A 22,135-nucleotide genomic window follows, 5' to 3' on the forward strand; every position below is an offset into this window, starting at 1 on the left:
GGTGTTTGCATTTTTAAAAGGCAGTGTGGAGTGTTTGCTCATTAGTCAGTATTCTTTAGCTGTCACTCAAAATAGCTGCATGACTTGATTCCCTTCTGGTTAAAAAAAAATTAAGAGAGAAGCTGCCAGTCAAGTTTACCAAACAGTCCAACAATAGAGAAACTGTAAGCCCAGAATATTCTCCAGTTTTCTTAATTATACACTGAGCAGAGTAATAGAATAATTGGCATTCATTACATGAGTTTAAGTGTTCACATTATAGCCTTCTATTTTGAGGACATTATTACCATGCAGTAGTAATTCGGTTCAGCTTGGTGATACCTAGAATACAATAGCTTTTGTAGAGTTAGGGAAATTTGTTCATATTCTACTTGCAAATAAGCCAGTAAAATTGCTGCTTGATACCTAAAGATGCAAAATAAATTTTTAAAGACAAGTGGCAAATCTTGATTATTTCAGAAAATAATTGATTTAGGCAAATATCTTTATTTATGAAGTGCTGCTATTAAATTGCTATTTAAAAATCAGAGTATATACCCTGTATAGCTCAGAAGTTCCACATGTGGATGTGGAATGTGCCATTGGCCAAAAATGATGAATTCATTTGATTGAGTAATTGTGCTGAGTATACCAGGTATGGTATTTTTAAAAGGCCCATAAGGGTTTAGTGAACCAAATACCACTAATGACCCATAGCATTTGTGCTCAGTCCTCAAGTCTCTCAGATGAGGAAAGCTATTAGAATTTTATGCCTCTGCAACACTAATCTAAGAAGAATTAATTCACCTAACAGTCTTTGCCAGTGAATTAGCACGAAACCCGTTGGAAATTTGTGTTCACAAATGTGAAGTCTTGAACAAATGTATCACCACTGTCATAATCTTCTGAATGGCATCTAAGGTTGGAAAAACTCCAGAAAAACGTCTCTCAAACTCAACCCAAAGGCGTGCTAGTGTTTGCAGCAGGCATCCTCAGCATGCTTTAAGCACAGTGGTTAAACACTCTCTTGGGTGAGCACAACCACAAAGCACCACCTCCAGTTGTGAGAAGATAAACTAAGCCCTTCTTGATCTAGAGTGTAAAAAGCTGCTAAGTTGGTAAGACAGCTTGATTTATATAGCTCTTGAGAAATGGCAGTTGTGATCATTCTGATTTGTAGTTGCTAGCCAAGTGCTTGAAAGAATGAAATAAATACCTGTCACTGCCCACAACTGTAAAACACATCATTCACAAACATTCTCTCCTTCATGCTTTCACCTATTTTCAAAGCCCAGTTGCTTTTGATAGATTAAGTGGGACTCAGCTGGCTCCCAAAATATACAAGCTGTATATATTTTTGCTAAACTGATTGCTCAGGAAAGAAGTTTCTGAAGATCCAGCTGATGAGTCAATGTCTGCAGTGCAGGCACAGATTGTAATGCTGGCTCATGGGCAGGGGGCTCGAGTCCTCTGATAAGCACAGCACTGATGCAGACAGATAATCTGGTGTGTCAAAGTTTAGCCAAGCAGTCTGCTGCCCCATGGTGCTGAGGTGCCATTGGAGCCATGCTCTTTGTGCCTGGGATAATAGTTTTAATGCTTTAAAACTCCTGGGTTCCTACTCTTCAAAAGGCTTTGTAGGTTGGTATTTCAGGCAAATCATTCAGCTCCTTTTTCTCGGGTTCATGCATCAGGAAAATGGATGTCATACCAACATTCTTCATCCGCTATTTTAAGAATAATGCAGTGACTGCAGAGAATACTAAAATATTTTGAGAAAAGGTGTTAGATCTGCAGAGAATTGTTAAATGTCCCATTCACGGGAGCACGCACATTCTGGCAGCCAACGTTGCTCCTCTTGAAGAGCTTAGAGGAATACAATGGAGCTATAAGGGGAAATTTTGTCACCTTTTCGGCATGGATAAAGGAGAGTGAATCTTATACTGGAGACAGAAATTATGTGTTTTATTACTGAATATTGTCAGACACAATTTTTTGTACAAACATCACTTGTATTTCCCAGAAGCCTCTGAGATGCTCAGTTTATTAACTCTTTGCACTGAGAATAGGCTGTGTTGAGATCATGCCTATGACTTTATCTATTTTAATGTTAAATTATGAATTTATGGATCTAGGTACTTTGTGAATAGCATAAGTTATTTTAATGCAGACAGAAACACAGGGTGATGGCAAATAATTACAAATATATTCCTACAGTCTATGAAACTTTACCTGATTACTTGACTATTGTATTCAGAGTTTCCTCACCTCATTATGAGAAAGAGAGGTAATAAAAATGTATAAAGGCACAGGGCAGGGGTTATTCTGATGGCATAACTTAGGAAACAAGAGTGCTAGTCAGAACAGAAGAAAGTGAATTGAAATGCCCTAGATAATGAAGGCTGCTTTGGAAAAGCTAGGAAGCAGTGAATTTCCTTGCTGACTTGATAGTTACTCACACAAGCAGACCTTTGTCCTCAATATGACATCTTGTATTAAAATATGATAAAAACTTGCTTTAAAATTCAGAAGAATATTTGTTTCCTATGAAATTAATTGCTGTAGCGGGATCTTTTGTAAAAAAAAAAAAAAATTAATAAATAACCATAGTTATCAGGACTTAAAAAAAATCCTGTCTTCTTAAGGAAAGCAGGTGAGCTGGCAAATAGGTGCTGCCTGTGTGTGACTACACACAGGCTGGAAAACAGAGCAGTGCTTTGCTGGGACAGGATGCTGTTGCCAAGAGGAATGAGCATGAGAGGGCAGATGTCTGGTTTTATGGTGGACCACAACACATTTCTGAACCAGACAGCTCTGATCTCAATGCTCCAGACATCAAGAGGTTTTATCTAAATGCAGATACCTGGGCACTCTGTCCCAGTGCTGGGATGGGTACAGGGATGTGGAGATACCAGATGAGATGAACACAGGAAGGGACGAAAAGAGCTGAGAATCTGGAGCACCTCTACAGAAAACAAATATATGAGCTGGGAAACCTGTGGGAAAGCAAGAAATGTAAGGAACATTGGGAAAAAGCAGTTTGAAAACCTTGCGGATGAGGTAACAAAGAGAAAAGGAAGGTGTCTCAGGCAGCATTTGGGAGGGAGTGACGCTGAGTCCTTTTGGGGGCAGAAACAGTAGAAGGAAAAATGTAGAACTGAAATGGACAAGATGTTTAATCTATGGTTAACTATTTTGTGAGAGGAGGACTTGAGTATCTCAGAAAGATAAATTAAATCATACTCCCCTTGATAGACATTGCTTTTCAAGAGCAAAATAAGAAAAATGTCTAAACAACTTTGTATTCATATACTGTTCTAAACATAATCAAAACAAAATTCCTGTCTCCTGTTTCCCAGACCAGGTTAAGATTTGGAAAAAATATTAACAATTTAAGTATGCTAGGTTATTCCAAAAGTGTTGCATTTATTCCTTGTCTAGTATCAATATATGTTTTTTCAAACAATAATATGTTGTTTCAAACCTGTCAGAAACAGCAATAGAAAAATCTAAAACTCATTGCAGTATAACCAGGCCAGCAGAAGTGCTAAGAGTTCAAACTAAATGCTAGGAGCTCAAAATAGAATTAATCTTGGTATCCTAACATTAAAACTTGTAGAGACATAGAGACAATCTACATACAAACTGAATGGATTTCTGATTAATGTGAAATACTTTTTCCCACCAGTGCCAGAGTGTTTGGGGAAAGGTATTTTGTGTGTGCTCAAGTAAGAACCACAACTATTAAAAAAATAAATGCCTAACCTATTTACTTCATCTCTCTGTGGAAGATCATTTGCACAAATAGATCATGGCACTTTTTTTTCCTCTAACTGGGAATCTGAACTCTTTGAAGTATATTTTCATATTACCTTTCAAATCTCAAAATGGGATATTAGTTTGTCATGGTGCTGATTTTGATTCTTTGCTTGGCAGTGTGTTTATGGCATGGCTCAGAGGGCTTTCTGTGAGCTTTGTTTTCTAACAAACAGTTATGTTTCTAATTGACTGAGAGGGATGAGTTATCTAAGTGCAGTAGCAGAGATAAGCTAGTTTTCTGCAGGCTGAATGAAGAGTCATTCACAGTTGCATATCCAAATGACTACTAAAGCTGAAGGAAAATAGCATATTTCTTAGCATACCTTCCCCCAATCAAGGACATGCACACTATCCTGTTTCCTTTCCAAATCAAAATTATTAGGGTGGACCAGAGTAACCATATTCTACTAGTCTAGTATTTTCACCAATACGTGTAGAACTACTGCTCCTGGGCTTTTATCAGTTGTTACTGGATTTTTATATCAAATTATTTACTTATGTAGTAAAGGCAGGGCAACCCCGATGATGGTGAGAAAGTGATGCATCTGACTCCACTGATATCAGAAGGCTAATTAATTACTTTATTATACTATAGTATTCTATACTGTATTACACTACATCTGAACTGAATCTGCACAAGCATTCACCTCAACAAAATCTTGTGACTGTCTGCTGACCGACAGTCTGAACATACACTTGGCCTTGATAGGGCCAAACACCAACACTTTGGGTAAACAAAACACCATCACTCTAGGTAAACAATCTCCATATCATTCTATTTTGGCACAACACATGAGCAGCAAATGAGATAAGAATTGTTTTGATCATTCTTTTCTCTGCTTCTCTCACTGTTTCTCTCAGGTTCAGAGAATATGAATCCCACATACTTAGGTAACTGTTATAGATTGAATGCTTTATTATTGTTATTCTCTTTGTTAAAATGTCCCAGTGATGTGAGTTGATAACTTCTAGATCATGAGTGTCATAAAAATGCTTTGCTAATCTGCTGTCACACTGTATCAGAAAAACAATAAATCAAATAAATATTAGGCATGCAGCTGACTGTCACTTCCCCCTTTGTGTCGGCAGAGAATCTGATTTACAGTCATACTGCTGTAAAACTAATACTCATTTATCTGCACTTTAAGGTAGGTGTTCAGTAATCTTTAAAACATGATCTAAGTGTTTGAATTCCATTTGCAGGGCCCTCTTTGTGTTCTGTGTCCAGCCTGAACTATTTCATGTTCCAGCCTGGAGGACCCTGGCGTGTATGTCTGGAGACACTGAAACGTTATATTTTAACAAAATATTGGAGAAGCAGATAAGTTCAAGAAAAGGAGAGTGCCTATTAACATACATTCTTCAAGCAGCAAAAATAATGAAGCCTCATTTCCTGCCTTAACCACTGCCCAGATAATATATCCATTTTTTTTCCTCAGATCCCCTGGGTTGTCACACTCTGCTGTTCACTCCCTTCTTTATTCTGAGTTCTCTCTCATGACTTTGGGTTTGGATGGCTAAGAGGCAATATCTGCTGGGATTAGCTCAAAGTTACATCTTTGTGAATTTGCCAGCTGCCAGGGACATATTTATTCACTTACTAATTGGTCCCTAGCTGTTGAAATAAAAATGCCTGAAGGCATAAAAATGCCTGAAATTCAGGCATAAAAATGAAATGCCTGAAGTCTGCTATACTTTAAGTGGGAACATTTCTTTGGGCCCTTCTCTAGCTATTGTCTTCCCTAAACCTCACAGAACTTAGCATCTTTGAAACATCTGTTTCTGTGTCAAATTCTGTTGAAATCAGTTAACAATTGCCATAGAGCACACTGATGTGCAGATGCATAAAGAAACAAATCTAAACATTTTAAAAGGAAGTGTGCGCAGAAATAAACATTAATATAGATTATCCTGGCTTTAATTCAGCAAAAAATAATAGAAATGTCAACTGTGTACTCAGGTAACAAAGAATTAGAAATGAGACAGTAGAATTCTGCAAACCTTTTTGTTTATTGGATATCAAGTCTTGTTACCCAGACTTGTAATCATTCACTGACAAGCTCAGAAGCCAGAATGATCACAGCAACTATAATGAATAATGAATAATTTCTATTTTTTAAGTTCATATGACTTAAAATCACATGAGATCTTGAAGCAGGAAGGAGTAGAGCTCATTTAAAGTGTACTAAAATCTGTCATCTAGATGGATATGGAAATTAGGAAAGAACAAGTGAGGGGGTATTGAGGAGCACCTACTAAATGCCTGCCCTTGCTCTCTCTCTCTTGTTTGATAGCCTTATGGATGGTGACATGTATCATTTGCCAGCTGGGTTTCCACTGACTGGCATTTCCAGGCTTTGCACAGGGATGTGAGGGTAGCTGATAGTGCTTAGGACAGCTGCCATCACAGGCCAATCTGACTGACTGGCCAAAACTTATCCCCACCAACTAAATATGGTTTAATACAGGAAAGTGTATTTTACAATCAGAAACATACCCATGGGATGGGTGTGACAGACCCATTGTCTGTCTTGGAAAACAGTAATTCAGAAGATTGCAGAGCAGGAGAGGGAAGAGCTTTTTGTGAGATCTCAGTGTCAAGTTGACACTTTGAACCTTATATTGATCCATGCACGAAGAGGAAAAAAAATATGCAGTAGAGACATTAAAAAGATCAAACCACTTTGAACACCACCAACAAGACCACTGTGCCCTGTTCTGTGACTCACAGCTCCTGGAGGAAGGAGCTACTCAAGGAAATTCAAAGGACAGGAAAAAAAATGGTCTCAGAGGCCATCAACCAACCATTGGGATATAAGTCTTTTAGGAACTCATAAGCCTAGAATATTGGGGAAAGGCTGAAGGAGTAAATCAATCACTCTCTCTGGGTACTTATACATTTGGAAAAAAACAACCTTAATGACAGGAGCCAGGGGAACTTTTTCAATCTTCCAGACAAGTAGCAGAAATGGAAATTAGATTCATTTAAACTTGCAACAAGGAGCAAATTTTTGGCACAAGCCATAGATAAATATTGGAAAAGCTTTTCAGAGGAAATTTTGAGTTATTATTTTGCTTGGTATATTCAAATTGCACCAGTTTTTCTGTCTGTGTGTAGTATACAACTCTAAATATGCTGTACATACAGAATGTGTGTAATACTTACCTGCATATATCATGTGTATATATTCCAACCATATCAGACATAGGTAGATATGAGTGGTAGATATAGAGCTGTAGATCTTTCTTACTGAAAATTAATAATTTTGCAACTAATAATGAAGACAAAGACGTAAATATGAGACCTAAAATAATCCAAGCATGGCATGACCTGGAAGCAGAATTAATCTTCAAAATACGCTGAATATTCTTCAAAACAGCTTGTTAGGCTTTGCCTCAATTTGCATTATCCCCACAGTAGGTGAAAATATGGATTTTCTTTTGAGATAGAGGAGGAGAGGTTAGTGATTGCTTTTTCACTAACAAAAAAATAAGTCTATTTGATGAATTACTGTGAAAATACTCTTGAACTTTTATCAAAGTGAAAGAAACATAGCAAAGAGTTTGATCTAAAGGAAACTTCTCCATGTATAACATGAACTAACAGCTCCAGTTTTTCCTTTGCTAAGTGGGATTCAACAAATACTAAATTGATTTCTTTTTCAGAGTGACACTAATTGTGTTTTGTCCCTCAGCATCATATCAGGCATTAAACTCAACATCTCTTGTCAGCTTAGAGAGGTTTAAAAGACAAACACAAAAAAATGCTACATATACAAAATGTTTCTTAGACAAATTGTGTCAAATAAGGTACTAACTTCAGACTGATTTTAATGTGCAAGTGGGAGAAATATCAGTTCCTTAATAAGGGCTGAAATTTATCTCCTTTCAGAAAGCCAATATGAGCCTATGAACCACTGAAAGCCAATCCTAAAATCATGACCTAAGGAGATTTAAGGGCCCCATGCTATCTTTGCATGGAGTCAGTATTTTTTTTTTGCCAGTGACCTGGTCCCATGTTATTGATTTGTAGTAAAACTTGGTACAAGATATTTGAAATATTTTTCATGCCAAAATGCATCTTGGCTTCTACTCTTGTCTGTGTTGTGTGCTGGCCACGCCTAGTGAAATATCTTAAAAAAAAAATCTCTGGTGTGTTTTAAATATTGATTTAGCCCTTCCTTTTCCAAATCCTCAGCAGACATTTCTAGAACTAGTGTGATAGTGCTATTTGAAGTTTAGGATACTCACTATGTCATGAAAAAAATATTCAGAAGAGATAGTTTGAATTTGCCAGATTCTATTTCTGATATGTTCCACCATATTGCAGCCAGTATGATCATTTCAAGCTGTTTTGCTTGTGGGGTGCTTGCAGAAAACATATCAGAAATCTTGGTTAATAGTAAAAATATATATCTTTCATCAGCTCATCTCAGGCTTAGGAAAATTGTCTTCAGCTGTGTACTACTGAGGACTTCTGAGTAAAAAACTGATGCCCTGGAAAATTTTAATTTTTAAAACTCTGAAGGTCCATGAAATATTATGCTTAAGTTATTTGAATCCTACACAACTTCAGCCAAATCAATGGCTGAAAACCAAAGGTAGATAAATTCAGACTGAAAAAGTGCCATATTTAATGGCAAGGCAAATGTCCCTTGGAAGGAGGTTTTGTCCCTTGTTTGAAACTTTTGAATTCCTATTCACGTCTTTGAACACAATTATAGGATTGACTCAATGTTCATCACGCAATGCTCTGTGTTTTGTATTTTACATTGATTGTTACTGTGCTGTCTCACTTTCAATAGATCTCTACACCTATGAAGCATTTTACTGAAGTATCAATTATTTTACACGTTCCACTAAAAAATTGAAATGGTGAATTTTTTGTGATTATATCAAACTAAAACACAAAAAATTTTATAGGTGCCTCCTTTTCCAGAATTTGTACTTTTCTCTACAGGCATTGAAAAATTTTATTTGTAGTAACCTTCCAATTGTCCCAGGTATTCGGTGCACTCTTCTTCCATATCCTCTCATTAAATCTCAGGAAATAATGTGACAGCTTTGATATTCTCAGACATCCATTTCTGAGGCAGCCAGTACATTGTAGATCACTGGCAGGTGGTGAGACACCCTTCAGAGGAAGGAGGATTTACAGTATTTTGAGGAATGTTTCATGTATCCCTGTGCAAGGAAAAAGTAATTTTCTTGACTGGTCCTGGAGGGAGCAGACACAACCTGGCCCCTAAAGCCATGACCATATGTACAGTTTGTGCATGCAAAAATATATTGAAATGAGGTGATTCATGGGATGGGTTGACCTTGGACTGCAGACAGACACCCACCCAGCTGCTCATTTACTCTGCTTCCTCAACAGGACAGGGTGAGAAAAGAGGAAAAAATCTTTGTGGGCTGAGGTAAAGGTAGGGAGATATTTCGCCAGTTACCATCACAGGAAAAACAGACTCAAATTTCAATATAATAATTAATATAATTAATTGCCAAGGAAAGCATGTGGATAGTGGGAAACATGGACTAATTAAAGCAAGATTTCTCCCCTGTATTCTTTTTACCACAATAAACTTTATTCTTTCATCCCCGGTCCTTCTGCCTTCCCCTTCCATGTGGAACAGGAGGATGGGGAATGGGGAGTTACAGTCAGTCCAGTACCATTTTCTCTCTCCTGCTTTGTTCTCCTCACACTTTTAATTTGCTTCAGCATGGTATCTCTCCTACATGGTATAGTTCCTTCAAGAAAAAACTGCTCCAGTGTGGGCTTTCCAAAGACCATATGTTCCTTCAGGAATTATCCAGAGGCTGTAGGGTGTACATACTCTCCATCATGGTCCTTCACAGGCAGTGGGAAATTACCTGCTCCGCCATGATTCTGTCAAACAGTTGCCTGGAGAACCTCATCCCCTTCCTTCTTCTCTCACTTTAGTGCTTACATGGCTGCTCTCTCATCCTTATTTCCCCCGCTCCTCTGCCTATTAGACATTTTTAAACATAAATTCTTAAATATGTTTTTCGGAGGCACCAACAATTGACTGGCGGGCTCAGCTGCATTCTGTGGTATATCACTTTGTAGCTGTCTGGAAATTGGCTGGAAACCACTGCGTCCCACATGGGACAGGCTCTGACCTCTCCTCATGGAGGCCACCCCATGTGTCTCCCTGCCAGCACTTGGGCACCTGACAACCAATTAAAAAAGAGTTAGAAAGCAATTAGAAAACGGTTCCACGGAGAATTGATTAGGAAACCAATGTGGTCTGCAGCACCACTATGCTTTCAAGTCAACAGATTTATTTCCAAATTTTGTAACCATTTCAGTTCTAGTTTTGTATTGTTGCTCTGAGAGTTGTTAATACAAAGTTTTACTTTTTTGCCCTTTTTTGATGTGTGGGTTCAGTCCACACCTGCAGCAGTGCCAAGCCAGCCACCAACGTTTGGCAGGTCCCTGCCCTGTGAGCTGAGAAGGATGGCATGCAAACCTTGGGGCAGGTGACACAGTGACTTTGCAAAAGAAACAAATGCTAATACTAATTTTCTCCCTGTTCATGCTTATGCACTCTTATAGACTAATTAATATATATTTTTTTTTAATTTTGTGTATTCTTTAACAGAAGACTTAAATAATCTAAATGGCATTTACTGTTTATATTGTAGGGATGATGGGGGGTTCACTTTAATATTTTTCCAAAGCATTTCCCATTAAAAAAGTTCCAGCTGCTCTTGTTAGATGCCATGGAATGAAGATCTGTGTGGCTGGTTCCTCCAGATCAGTGAAATATATGAGGACAGAATTTTTACAGAAGCTGCATAAGCAAGAGCATATAAAAGCTTGACAGAAAAGTGCTGGTGAAACCACCGAAATGTGGGCCAGCAGGAAGGCATTTCTTCAAGAGTTAAGTTGTAACAGGGTTTTTACATGTCTAGTAAACTCCATCTTTTTCTCATTCTCCTGCTGGGTGGCAGGGAGAGGGGCTGCTCCTGCTGCCATAGGTGCTGTGGAAGGTGTCCGTGCATGGGACAAGTCATTCATCACTCCAATCACAGACAGCATTTCCATCAAAGTACCTTATCAAGTGCAGTGCAGGTGGAGCTGTCTCCCATAGATGGTGCCCTATATTTAGCTTAGCATTATGTTGTCATGATGTTTCTTAAGAGCTAATGGCAGGGGGCTGGTTCTGCTTGGGGTTGCTGTATTCTCCAAATAATCCCTTGATTTCTTGCAGCAGGCTCAAGGCATTGAAAGCCCTGAAATGTAGAAATCATGGAAATGAGCCTGGAGTCAGTGGGTATGTTTGTGCTGCACATACTTCACTGGAATAAAAGACACCAAATTACCTAACAGACAAGGAGTCTAGCTGTGAAAGTACAGAATCTAAGTTTAGACTCCTAACAGGGAAAATGATCTCATGCTGTCTTGCCAAGCCTGGCAGCACACAGACTGCTCGGCGCACATGAGTACCTGGTGGTGTCACTGCCACTGAAGGACTGGACTTGATTGGTGGCTAATGAGGACTCCTAAACTGAAAGTTTAACACATCTTTAGTAGAGCAAGAAAATAACAAATCTTAGAAAAATGTAATTGAAGGGGAAGAGATCACCCAGCATGGGAGCTAGTAACTGGCCTTAGCTGGGGTATTCTGACAGTGAGACTTCCATTCGAGTATCTGAAGCAGCCAATTACTTCTACAGATAGAGGAGAAGTCATGGAGCTTTTGGTGTTTGTGAAGAAAGAGAGATCTCAATTACTTACTCTGGTCTTTTGAAAGACAGGAGAGAGCCAGCTTTCATGGTTCTTGCGGTCCCTGCATACCAAGTTGCCTCTCTCTATCTGTGTTGATTGTATTCATAGTTTCTAATACAATTCCTGAAACATTAGCAAAAACTGGGTAAAATAGTTAGTTTGGATTTAAGGGCAAGGCAAAGGACGACTGTGCTTTATTTTATCTTGAAATAAAATTATGACCATTGAAATAAAGCTATGACCAGGGTTGCTGCTCAGCAGAAGCTTCTCAACACTGTCTAAAGTTAGATTTGTTAAGGTGGATGAGACTCTGAATGCAGAAAGAGATAAATCATTAGGCAGGTGTCCTGTACAGACCTAAGAAACTGCTAAAGATACATAAAATAAGCCAAACTTTTGCCATTTAACTTTGGTTCTCTACACAGAGTCCAGACCATTGCTGGTAAAAAATTAGGAGTAGGTAAAATGAATAAGGCTGAAAGTAATACAAAGAGTATTTCTTGATTTTCAGGGCAATGACAAGTTGTTGTGGAGAGGCAAATTAAAGAAGCAGCTGGAAGTTGTAGCACCAGAAGTGTCTATTGAAAGCAGCTAAGAGGAATCATGGGAGACATTATTCCTATATATGTGCTAGCATGTTCTATGGGTATTGTGTAACACAAAGGAGGAGTAATATCAGGTGTAATGCTGACTTACATTTCAACAGGGAAGAGTTCCTAACGCACATTATGCTGCATTAATCCCCTTTGGTATGCAGTGGGAGAAAGTTAAGCTGAACGTTGGCAAATTGATGAAACCATCTGTGCTGCCTTGAAAATCCCCAGCGATGAATAAGGGCCGTGGCAAAAACTGGAAATGTGAACTTCTGGAGACTCATCCTCAGACACTGATACTCCCATGTTTGTGAGTAGGAAACAGTCTGAGTGTAAAACCACAGGAGTGGAACATTTCAAGAGGGTGCCATTTCAATCTAGTCACAATCAGATATAGTGGGAGTTAAGAAAAAAGAAAAAAGTGCTTTTCTGACCTCAGGAAGCTTATTTCAGTTGAACAGAAAGCCTTTGATCTTGGTTTATGATAGCTAATACATGACAAACTTGTTGATGTGGAAAGGTAATAGGATTGTTTTGGCAATGTGTTTATGGGGAAACAGCCCAGGTGAGAGCAAGAGTTTATATTGTTATCCCTTTAGAAAACAGGAACGCATGAAACAAAAGTAAGATTCATCTTTAAGTTTCATCTCATGGTATTGATCATGAGATCCATGAGCATGAAACACGTACTGATGACCGGGACACATGGCCCTTGATGTGACCAAGAGCTGCCCTTAAAGCATGCAAAGCCTCCTGTGTACTAAACCATGTATGGAAGAACAGTATGCACACCGTGACACACATTGCTGTCATACACTGTGTTTGGGAGCAAAAGAACTAGTGCAGAAACCCATAGACTCTTTTTAAGCTGCCTGCAAGGCTGCCTCCACGTGAGTCTTTAGCTTGTGCCTACACTCCCAGAGCAGCGTTGCAGAAGATGTGTAAATATAGCAAGACATTTTCTGAAGCTGGAGGGATACAGTCATGCTGTTTCTTAAAGAACTGAGATGTGAATATTATAGATCTTTGGCTGTGGTTCAGAGAAGCACCTGGAAGCTTGGATGCATGTAATGTCACTTCCCCAGCTGAGAAGGAAAATCAAAAAATAGGCTTTCTTAAAATAATGTTTCAAAGTCTCACATCCCAGGCACTGTTGTCACACCTAGATGTCCTGCTGCATTTGGTATTCCTGCTTTTAGATGAATTTACTCCTGGAAATGATGAGATGAGTACAAGTTTTGAAGGAAGGATGAAGCAGACAGACACCTTGGCAGGAGTTTGATTTCTGAAATCAGGTTGAATGTCAAGGAGCACTTTCTCAGATCAGTTCATTCATTTGTAGGGTTTCCAGCTGACTCGAGTTGTTCTGTCCTTATGCTATATAGGATTTATGTACTGATATGATTAGAAAAAAAGTCATTTATGGACGTGGATATACCTTTAATCTTTCAAGTCCAAATCAGGTTTCCCAAAAATGCCATTGAGGAGAATTCCATTGGTTCTGACCTAGTTATCCAAGTTTGCTTTCTTCCTTGAAACAATAATACATTTTTGAATGTATTCATCTCTGCATACATTTTCTTTTCCTTCATATGCATTTGCTTTCACTTGTGAAAGTCATGTGTGTTAGTTTTTTATCTTGTCTTTAATGAGCTGTAGTTCATTGTAGTGTGTTATGTATTATATTTAAAGTACACATAGAGAAATGTCACAATCTACAAAATGCAAGCACATATCATATATGGGGAAATTAATAATTTCAGGGAAATAAAGTAAAATTATGATTGAATCAAAGCAATCCTGTTCTTTGTTTATCAGACAGAAAGTCTGATATACTCTCACTATGTTAAGAACATCTGAAACTCATTTGTAATTAAAAAGATGTCATTCCTTTATACAAATTAAGTAATGCAAACCATTCAAAGAATAAAAGAGGTTAAATTGTATTTTTCACTCCAACCAGATTATAATTAGTTCCTGGCAGAATGTTGTCCTGATACAATGCACTATTTTTTTTCTGTTGTGACTATTGTGGATGGGCTATGCTGCAAAGGCTGAAAGTGGGTATGTACACTCCCACTCTTTGCTATTTAGGGTGTTTCAGGTGTCTACTTTAGAACCATTCAAAAGCATCCCTTTGCTGATGCAAATTGTGATGTTTTTCCTGTGCAAAGCCTTCATTTCTTTCCTCTTCAGGACAGAACTTTAGAGATCAAATCATATACTGTGGAAAATGTTGAAAGGTTCCGCTTTAGAAAAGAAAGAAACATGGAGCATGCTTCCATGCTTCCTAAGGCCATTTTAGAGAATTCCTGCTTTCTTGTTCTTGTAACAGTCTGTAGTGGATGAGCATATAGCTGCTTGTGTACATATTCACTGGGAATGGCTATTTAGTTTTAATTTCAAAAATCAAGACCCTAAATATTCATAGATTCATAATACAAGAGAGTCAAACACAACAGAAAGCTGCTGCAGTACCCAAAAAGAGTGCAGAGACTGCAGATGAGCAAGTAGGAAAGCTGATTTTTATTCTTCATGGACAGTGGCCCCACAGATCTTGTCCAATCTCTGTTCATTTCTGAGTGGCAAATAAGTCTTCCTGACTGCACCTGCATTGCTGCAATGTTTGCTTGATAGCGATAGAAATTTATTTTAGTTCCTCTTTGAAATAGGGATAAAGAGGTTTATATGCATCAATATATTCTAATTAATGAATTATCCATTTAGTACTACAATAATTCACTTTATTTCTAACCATTCCCAGTGAATTATTTATATAGTGACATTTATTAGCAAACTGCCATTTGCATCACTTCTACATCACTCTTCTCATCATTAATTTACTTTCAATAATTCTTTAGTGCTTGGTCTCATCAATAAAGAAAAATGGATGGAGCCCATGAAGCATTTAACTTTGTCTTAATTCCATATCCCTAATACAACTGCCAATAGCCAAGAGCAGACACAGAATACATTAACTGGCAATTCCTCCCTTTTGTACATTCCCTTGTCTCCTTTTCTCCCCTGTATGCCAGTATCCCTGAGTTTGTTCTGTAAAAGCAGAAGATGATTCCATATTAATGACTATTTAAATAACAGAATTACACAGCTATTGTACTTGCTTCTTTATGTCCCAGACAGTGACTATGAATTAATTAGCTTTAGAACAGTGGAAATTCCTGTGAGTTTAACATTGTATTTTGTGTGCATTATTGAATGATTTTACACTTCCTAATGCAAAACTGATGATATCTCTTCAAACCTCTGGGGGAGTGTGTGAGGTCATTAAAGTTAGATTTGCAAAGAAAATATATGGATTTCTCGCTCACATTACTTTTTCCTCAGCTGATAATGCTATTCTTGAGTTCTTGTTCAGTGTGGCTTGTTTGTATTGAAAGATTCTTTATACTATCCATCTACCTTTCCTAACTTTTCATTTCATGAGGGAAATGAACTGTGTTTTCTCAATACTTAAAACATTCCTACAGGAAAACAAGAACTTACATTTTCAGCTCCCAGGGTTGTCATCAGAGATAATGGAAACAGAAAGGCAGCTCAGTGTGAAAAAGCAAATATACACATCAGAAATGAAAACACCAATTTATACCATGTCTCTTTCCTGTCTTCATTGCTGATAGCTTATTTTGTCCATGAAGGAAGATTCCAGAAGTAACTTCGGTGGTTTTTTCATGCAGGCATCTGCATGGGAAGAAAAATTATGAAGTTTTATTAAAAATTCTCCCTGGAATCCTAAGTTTCCTTTATATTTCTGCTGATTGTTGTTATTTTTTTTTATTTTTGAAATGAGGGGATTTTCAATTCATGGATTCATGGGAGCTCACAACATTATTAGCACCCTGCCAGAGAGGAAGAAACACTGGCAAACAGAATCCCTCCTGAAAGCAATGAATCGCTCCATATTAATTACTGAGCAAAATCTTAGTGTGTTATGCCAAGTGAATTGTTTAAATAGATTTTATCTCCATAACTTACTTTTTTTTCTCTTTTAAAATAAACTTTTTTTGTTTTCTTTCAAAGTAAATAGCATCGTGTATTTAGGCTTAAATTTAACATTTGCTATTAATACAACTTCCTAAAATTCATAATATTTAAGAAATATATTCTTGATTGTTAAGTTCTAAAGAAAACTGTTTAATTAGGAAGAAAAATACTGGCTATGCATCCAGAACTAAAGCTTGTCGAAATGATTAAACAGCTTTTAACAGCAGACAAAAGAAATGTTTGCTTCATGCCAGTTTGATTTACTTCAATAACTAGTTCAAAGTTAAGGAACTGCTTAGAAATAGAATAAGCTGAAGCATCATTATCATTAAATGGCCTATGAATAAATTCTCAGTCTGGGATCCTGAGACTTATGAATTCATTCATTAGCTGTATGTAAAATTAGCTTTGGTATTAAACCAGTTTTAAATATAAAATGCTTGATACATTTTTCCCCTGTATACAACATTTATTGCAATTTTATATAAATAATAAATACACTTGAAAGGCAAGGATTTTGCATTTCAATTGCAATTCCCATTTCCATCCAAAGCAGCTGGATACAAGGCGTAAGTAAATAAAAATTAATCTTCTAGTAAAGAAGAATTATCATTCATTTCTACCAGAATGCTATGTAAGTATTTATCATTTGAATAATTATGCTGATCTATACCATTTTTGAAATGGGAATGTAAGGTGTTTTTCTGGTAGTGTCTGGAAGCAACAGATTAGTTTAAAAGTCAGATTCATTTCAAAGCAGCATTTTTTTCCTAAATTTACCTACTGACAAGAATCAAATTCCCTTGAGGAGAAAAGAATATACATTTAAAATAAGTATGAGAAAAGGTCTGTTTTTTTAACAATTGTTTTACAGTTTTTGTATTTTCACAAAACTAATGTTTTAAATCTTATGAGAAATAATTTCATGTTGAATGCTTTAAATATTTGTCAGGTTTTACTAAAATATTATCATGTAGGGCCTTGTTAACAGGCAGTTCTGTGATATATTGGAGATAGAATGGCTATATAAATTAAAATATATCACCCCCTACTTTAGGAGCATCTTTACTCATTATTTTAATTCTGTAAAAAATTCCAACATTTTAAAAATAAATGTAATTTCCAGATGGAAGAAAGTGAGTTCTGACATTTTCTACTTATTAAAATTCTGTTTTAAAAGGGTGAAAATATCAAAATGGTCAATTTTTTCCCTCAGCAAGAATAAGGCGGTTTAAATTTTGATGTAACAATAACAACATAAAATTATTTTTAATAGATTTTATGTAGATATATGCTCACATTGTCATTGATTTAGTGTATATGTAGATGATGCTGGTATTTTAATTAGAAAGACTTGGTTGCTTTATATTAGGTTTCTTTAATGGCTTATCAAAATCAGAAAATGCATATTCTTTCTTGAAAACATAAACCACAGTAGGTGCTCTTCAATCACAACAGCTGACAGAGACACCTATTCCTGACTTGCTCAATGCTGTGAATTAATTAATTTGTTTCAAATATGTGATTGCTAGGGAAGAGGTTCAGAGCGTGGTTTAATAGCTGCTCTTGTTTATGTGCATCCAGCATCAGGCAACGAAATCTCAGCAGCAGAGGTTCGTTTCTCTGAGTAAAGGAGAGGGAAGAGGTTTTATTGTGCCAGAGGTGGAGAACATATTTAAAGCAGCAAGGATCTCCCTGTTTTCAGCCAAGTGCTGACATATTAATTATGCCTTAACTGCATCTCCTGTTTCCTCCTAGGTCTTACTGCTGCAGCATCCCTTGTATCCCTGGCTTGGGCTTTGGCTTCCTACCAAAAGGCCCTCCGTGACTCCCGCGATGACAAGAAGCCCATCAGTTACATGGCTGTTATAATCCAGTTTTGCTGGCACTTCTTCACCATTGCAGCAAGGGTCATTACTTTTGCTCTGTTTGCCTCGGTTTTCCAGCTGTACTTTGGGATCTTCATCGTGCTGCACTGGTGCATCATGACCTTCTGGATCGTTCACTGCGAGACTGAGTTTTGCATCACTAAGTGGGAGGAGATAGTTTTCGACATGGTTGTTGGGATAATCTACATCTTCAGCTGGTTCAACGTCAAGGAAGGGAGGACACGCTGTAGGCTTTTCATTTACTATTTTGTCATCCTTTTAGAAAACACCGCCTTGAGCGTTCTCTGGTATCTGTACAAGGCCCCTCCAATCTCCGATGCATTTGCCATACCAGCACTGTGTGTAGTGTTCAGCAGCTTTTTAACAGGCATTGTTTTTATGCTGATGTACTATGCCTTCTTTCACCCCAACGGACCGAGGTTTGGGCAGTCACCAAGCTGTGCTTGTGAGGACCCTGCTGCTGCCTTCACCCTTCCCCCAGAGGTGGCCACGAGCACCCTGCGCTCCATCTCCAACAACCGGAGCGTCACGAGCGAGCGGGATCAGAAATTCGCGGAGAGGGACGGGTGTGTGCCTGTGTTTCAGGTGAGACCCACTGCACCATCCACACCTTCCTCCCGGCCACCAAGGATTGAGGAGTCTGTCATTAAAATCGATCTGTTCAGGAACAGGTACCCGGCATGGGAGAGACACGTGTTGGACAGGAGCCTGAGGAAGGCGATCTTAGCGTTTGAATGTTCCCCTGCTCCTCCACGGCTACAGTATAAGGATGATGCCCTTATTCAGGAGCGCTTGGAATATGAAACCACGTTGTAGACAAAGCAAAAACACAGCTTGGAGCAGCTCCAATGTTACAGTCCAAATTAAGGGTTGACAGTAGGGCTGTAGGAACAACTAAACTGCGTACTACAAGTAGAGCAGCAAGCTATAGCGTTCTTAGTCTGGCTATCATCATGATTATCATTTGATCCACTGTGTGCAGTCTGTCTGCAGGACACTGGTACAGCAGCATCATCTGAAAGCCTCAAAAACCCCCAAACCCTGACCCACACATACAAATCGGTTACATCAGCGTGGGGAACTCATCCACCACCCCTCACTGCTATGAATCTCTGACTGCACACTACTTACAATCAAACCAATATAAAGGCTCTGACCAGAGCTTTCAGCTTCAGCCAGTAGTGCATTTTATTTTAGAAATGAATGATTGATATTTCCACAATCAATGGCAAAAACAAAAAAAAACCCACACTTTTTCAAAAATAACAAAACTGTAGCACACAGTGTTGCTGTTAGGAAAACTGTTTTCTGGGGCAAAAAACAGGAGCTTAGTAGTCTTCAACACTCCCATAAATCAACCATTCAGGTTAGAATAGGTTTGCAAAATAGTTCTTAATTAAAAAGAAATGTCATCATGTTTATAAGGCTGTCAATGGAAAATAAACTAAATTCTGATTAACTAGGTCATTAAAATTAACACTACCAGAACTGTTTGTTTTCTGTGGAATTTCAAAATCTTTTTTAAATGCAATTTAACTTCTTGATATTATTGTCAACAGAAACTCTATGCAGCTCACTTCTGGTTTTGAGGAGAAATAAGGAGCTCTAGCACGTAGTGATATTCATTAAATGATAATCATGATTCAGTGTTCAATTTGCAAAAAAATACAAAAGTAAAAGAACAAGGAAGTATAGTTTTCATATTCTAAACTTTTGGAGGACCCCTTTCAGATATTTCAGAAGAAACCACAAGGAGCTGAACACACTGAAACTTCTCTGTTTCAGGACTGAGAATGCATGATTCAGTGTGTGAATGTATGCAGGTGTGACAAGAGACTGACATGCCATACCCTTCTAGTGCCAAACATTGTATAACTGCAAGGTTGATATTGCCTGAGGGACACAACAAGTGGCACAAGCCCTACCAGAAAAAGAAGCAGGAAAGACCAACCAAGCTCTCAATGTGTAGAGACAGCTCTGATTTTTTCCCCCTCAAGGTGAAAGTGATGTCTTTTAAAGGCTTTCAGCCACCTCTTAGTAAGTATATTCCCTGAAGTATAATACAAACAAGTTATGTGGAAGAGCCTCTTCTGCCTGTTCAAGACTGGTGTCCAGATGTGTCTAAAAATTAGAATTTCTTGTAATAGAGTGCTTTTGATGCAAGCTTTTGGGTTTTAAATACCTCCCTAAATCTACTTAAAGGTATTATACTTTATGTTAAAAGTATCCCCTGATGGTGCTTTCAGATGCATTAAAGGTGCAAGTCAAAATTTGATAGTATTTTTTTTAAAGCTGGTGCAGAGTGAAAAACTCATGGATTATTTCAATATTTTTGTAAAGTAAAAATATGGTATAAAAGGTTACTTTTTATAAACCTCAAATCTTTTAATACATTTCATTCTCTTTATAGCTTAGATTTTAAGAATTGGTCCATGAATTTTATCAAATGACTTTTAAAGGTTGACATAAACCTGGTTTTCACACATTATGTATTTCTTTGCAGTGTAATGCCATATGAAAGCCTACATGGGTACTTTTAGAATACTCTATAAACTGTGGATCCTGCTTCAAATGTGAGTGGCTTGTAAAGACACCAAGTGATTCCATGAGAAACAATTTGCTATAACTATTTCCATCCATTTTAGGAGAGCAAAGCAGAACTGAAGAGTTACTGTTGTAAATGGCATTGTCAGAATGGAGAAGACCTGATAAATGGACTGTCAGATATATCCAGTGTAGTCACTGCTGTGTATGCTGCTGGGTAAATTTCTGTCTTTCCTATTACAAATATTTGTACTATGAAATGGCCAAGGTTACACAGACTATGTTTATTTGTATGTGTTCAATTAGCCATTTTTAATGTTGACTTTTTTTATTAGTGAGATATTCAATACCTGTTGTACTTTGCTGGGGCTAGTTCCTCTAAACAAAAACCTGTGAAAGTGCAGGAATCTGCAAAGCAGAGGGAACTTTACAGAGATCAGAAAAAATCTATGCTTCAGGGGTTTCTTAGGTATTTTCAAATTAAGCAATTGCCAACTGCCTCTATAAAATTTTTTTAAATAAAGCAAATCTTTGATAGTCCAAACCTGAAGCTTTTTACAAAGTGATTACCCTTTTCTTCATGGTGATACAGCTGATTATTCAGAGAAAAGCACTCATGTTTTTTCAGAAAATATAACACTGCAAGAACTGCTAAAAAAAAAAAAGATTTTGGAAGCAAGTCCTTCGTCCTATCATATTCAATAGACCCTTCACTCCAGAATCAAATTCCAGCTCACGCAAGGGAATTGCTGTTTTTCTTTACAACGAGGGCAAACGTAAGCTTTGTGACCCGAGATGTGAGGGTTTCATTTGGAGACAGTTTGAAGTGTTTGCTGCTGCTTTAACAACCTGGAAATTGAAGCCTGAGTGAGGCACAGTGGGCAGCCTTCTCAAGCTTCAGTCTCCCACCAGCAGCTCCTGGGGAGAGGGGCAGCATTGCTGCTGCCAGCGAGGCTCTGCCTCTCCTGAGTCCCTCTCATCCTCATCCTCTCGCTCTTCCTCAGAGCTGTGAGCCCTTTGGCCAGGCTTACAGAACTGAAGAAAAGTTGCTTTGTATGGAATTTAAAGGGTTAAGGTGCTTGCATTACAAGATTTCTGAAGAAGGTTTGGGATGAGTTTGCTTGATTTGCTTTTATTTGGTTTTGGAAGGAAGGACACAGAGATGTTATTTATCCGCGTGGTTTTTCATGCCTAGCATTTATTTTCTTTACGCTCACAGCATTTTTAATTTCTTAAACTAATGTTTGCAAAAATGTTTATCTTAAGGAAACTCCTGCAGGGTGTGAGTGCAGAGTGACATATATGTGTGTGTTTGTGTACATATATTTATATGTATGCAGCTCTACATACACACACCTTGTCCTCAGAATTCAATGCGGCAGTTTGAGGCAGAGGTAGAAGTCCTTATGCACCAAGTCAAAATTTGTTCTCCAAAATCTTGCTCTCTTACCATCATACCATCAGTGTCACCTGCACTGAGAAGAGGGCAGTGACTGAAATCTAAACACTCTGAGGGCTGCATGGACAGTTTCCTAATTTGCATTGCTGTGAGTCGT

General features: G+C 37.9%; 1 protein-coding gene across 1 annotated transcript in view; it reads left to right on the plus strand.

The window, feature by feature from the left end:
• Nucleotides 1–18,972, plus strand: part of XKR4 (XK related 4) — a 211,968-nt gene extending 192,996 nt beyond the window's left edge. The window contains exon 3 of the mRNA XM_059484677.1: nt 17,905–18,972. Coding sequence (XP_059340660.1) covers nt 17,905–18,851 — 947 coding nt within the window. The 3' untranslated portion in view covers nt 18,852–18,972. The remainder of the gene's footprint in view (nt 1–17,904) is intronic.
• The last annotated feature ends 3,163 nt before the right edge of the window (nt 18,973–22,135 follow it).

This window comes from Ammospiza nelsoni, chromosome 1, assembly GCF_027579445.1.
Source record: "Ammospiza nelsoni isolate bAmmNel1 chromosome 1, bAmmNel1.pri, whole genome shotgun sequence".
In the NCBI taxonomy this organism is placed as follows: domain Eukaryota; kingdom Metazoa; phylum Chordata; class Aves; order Passeriformes; family Passerellidae; genus Ammospiza; species Ammospiza nelsoni.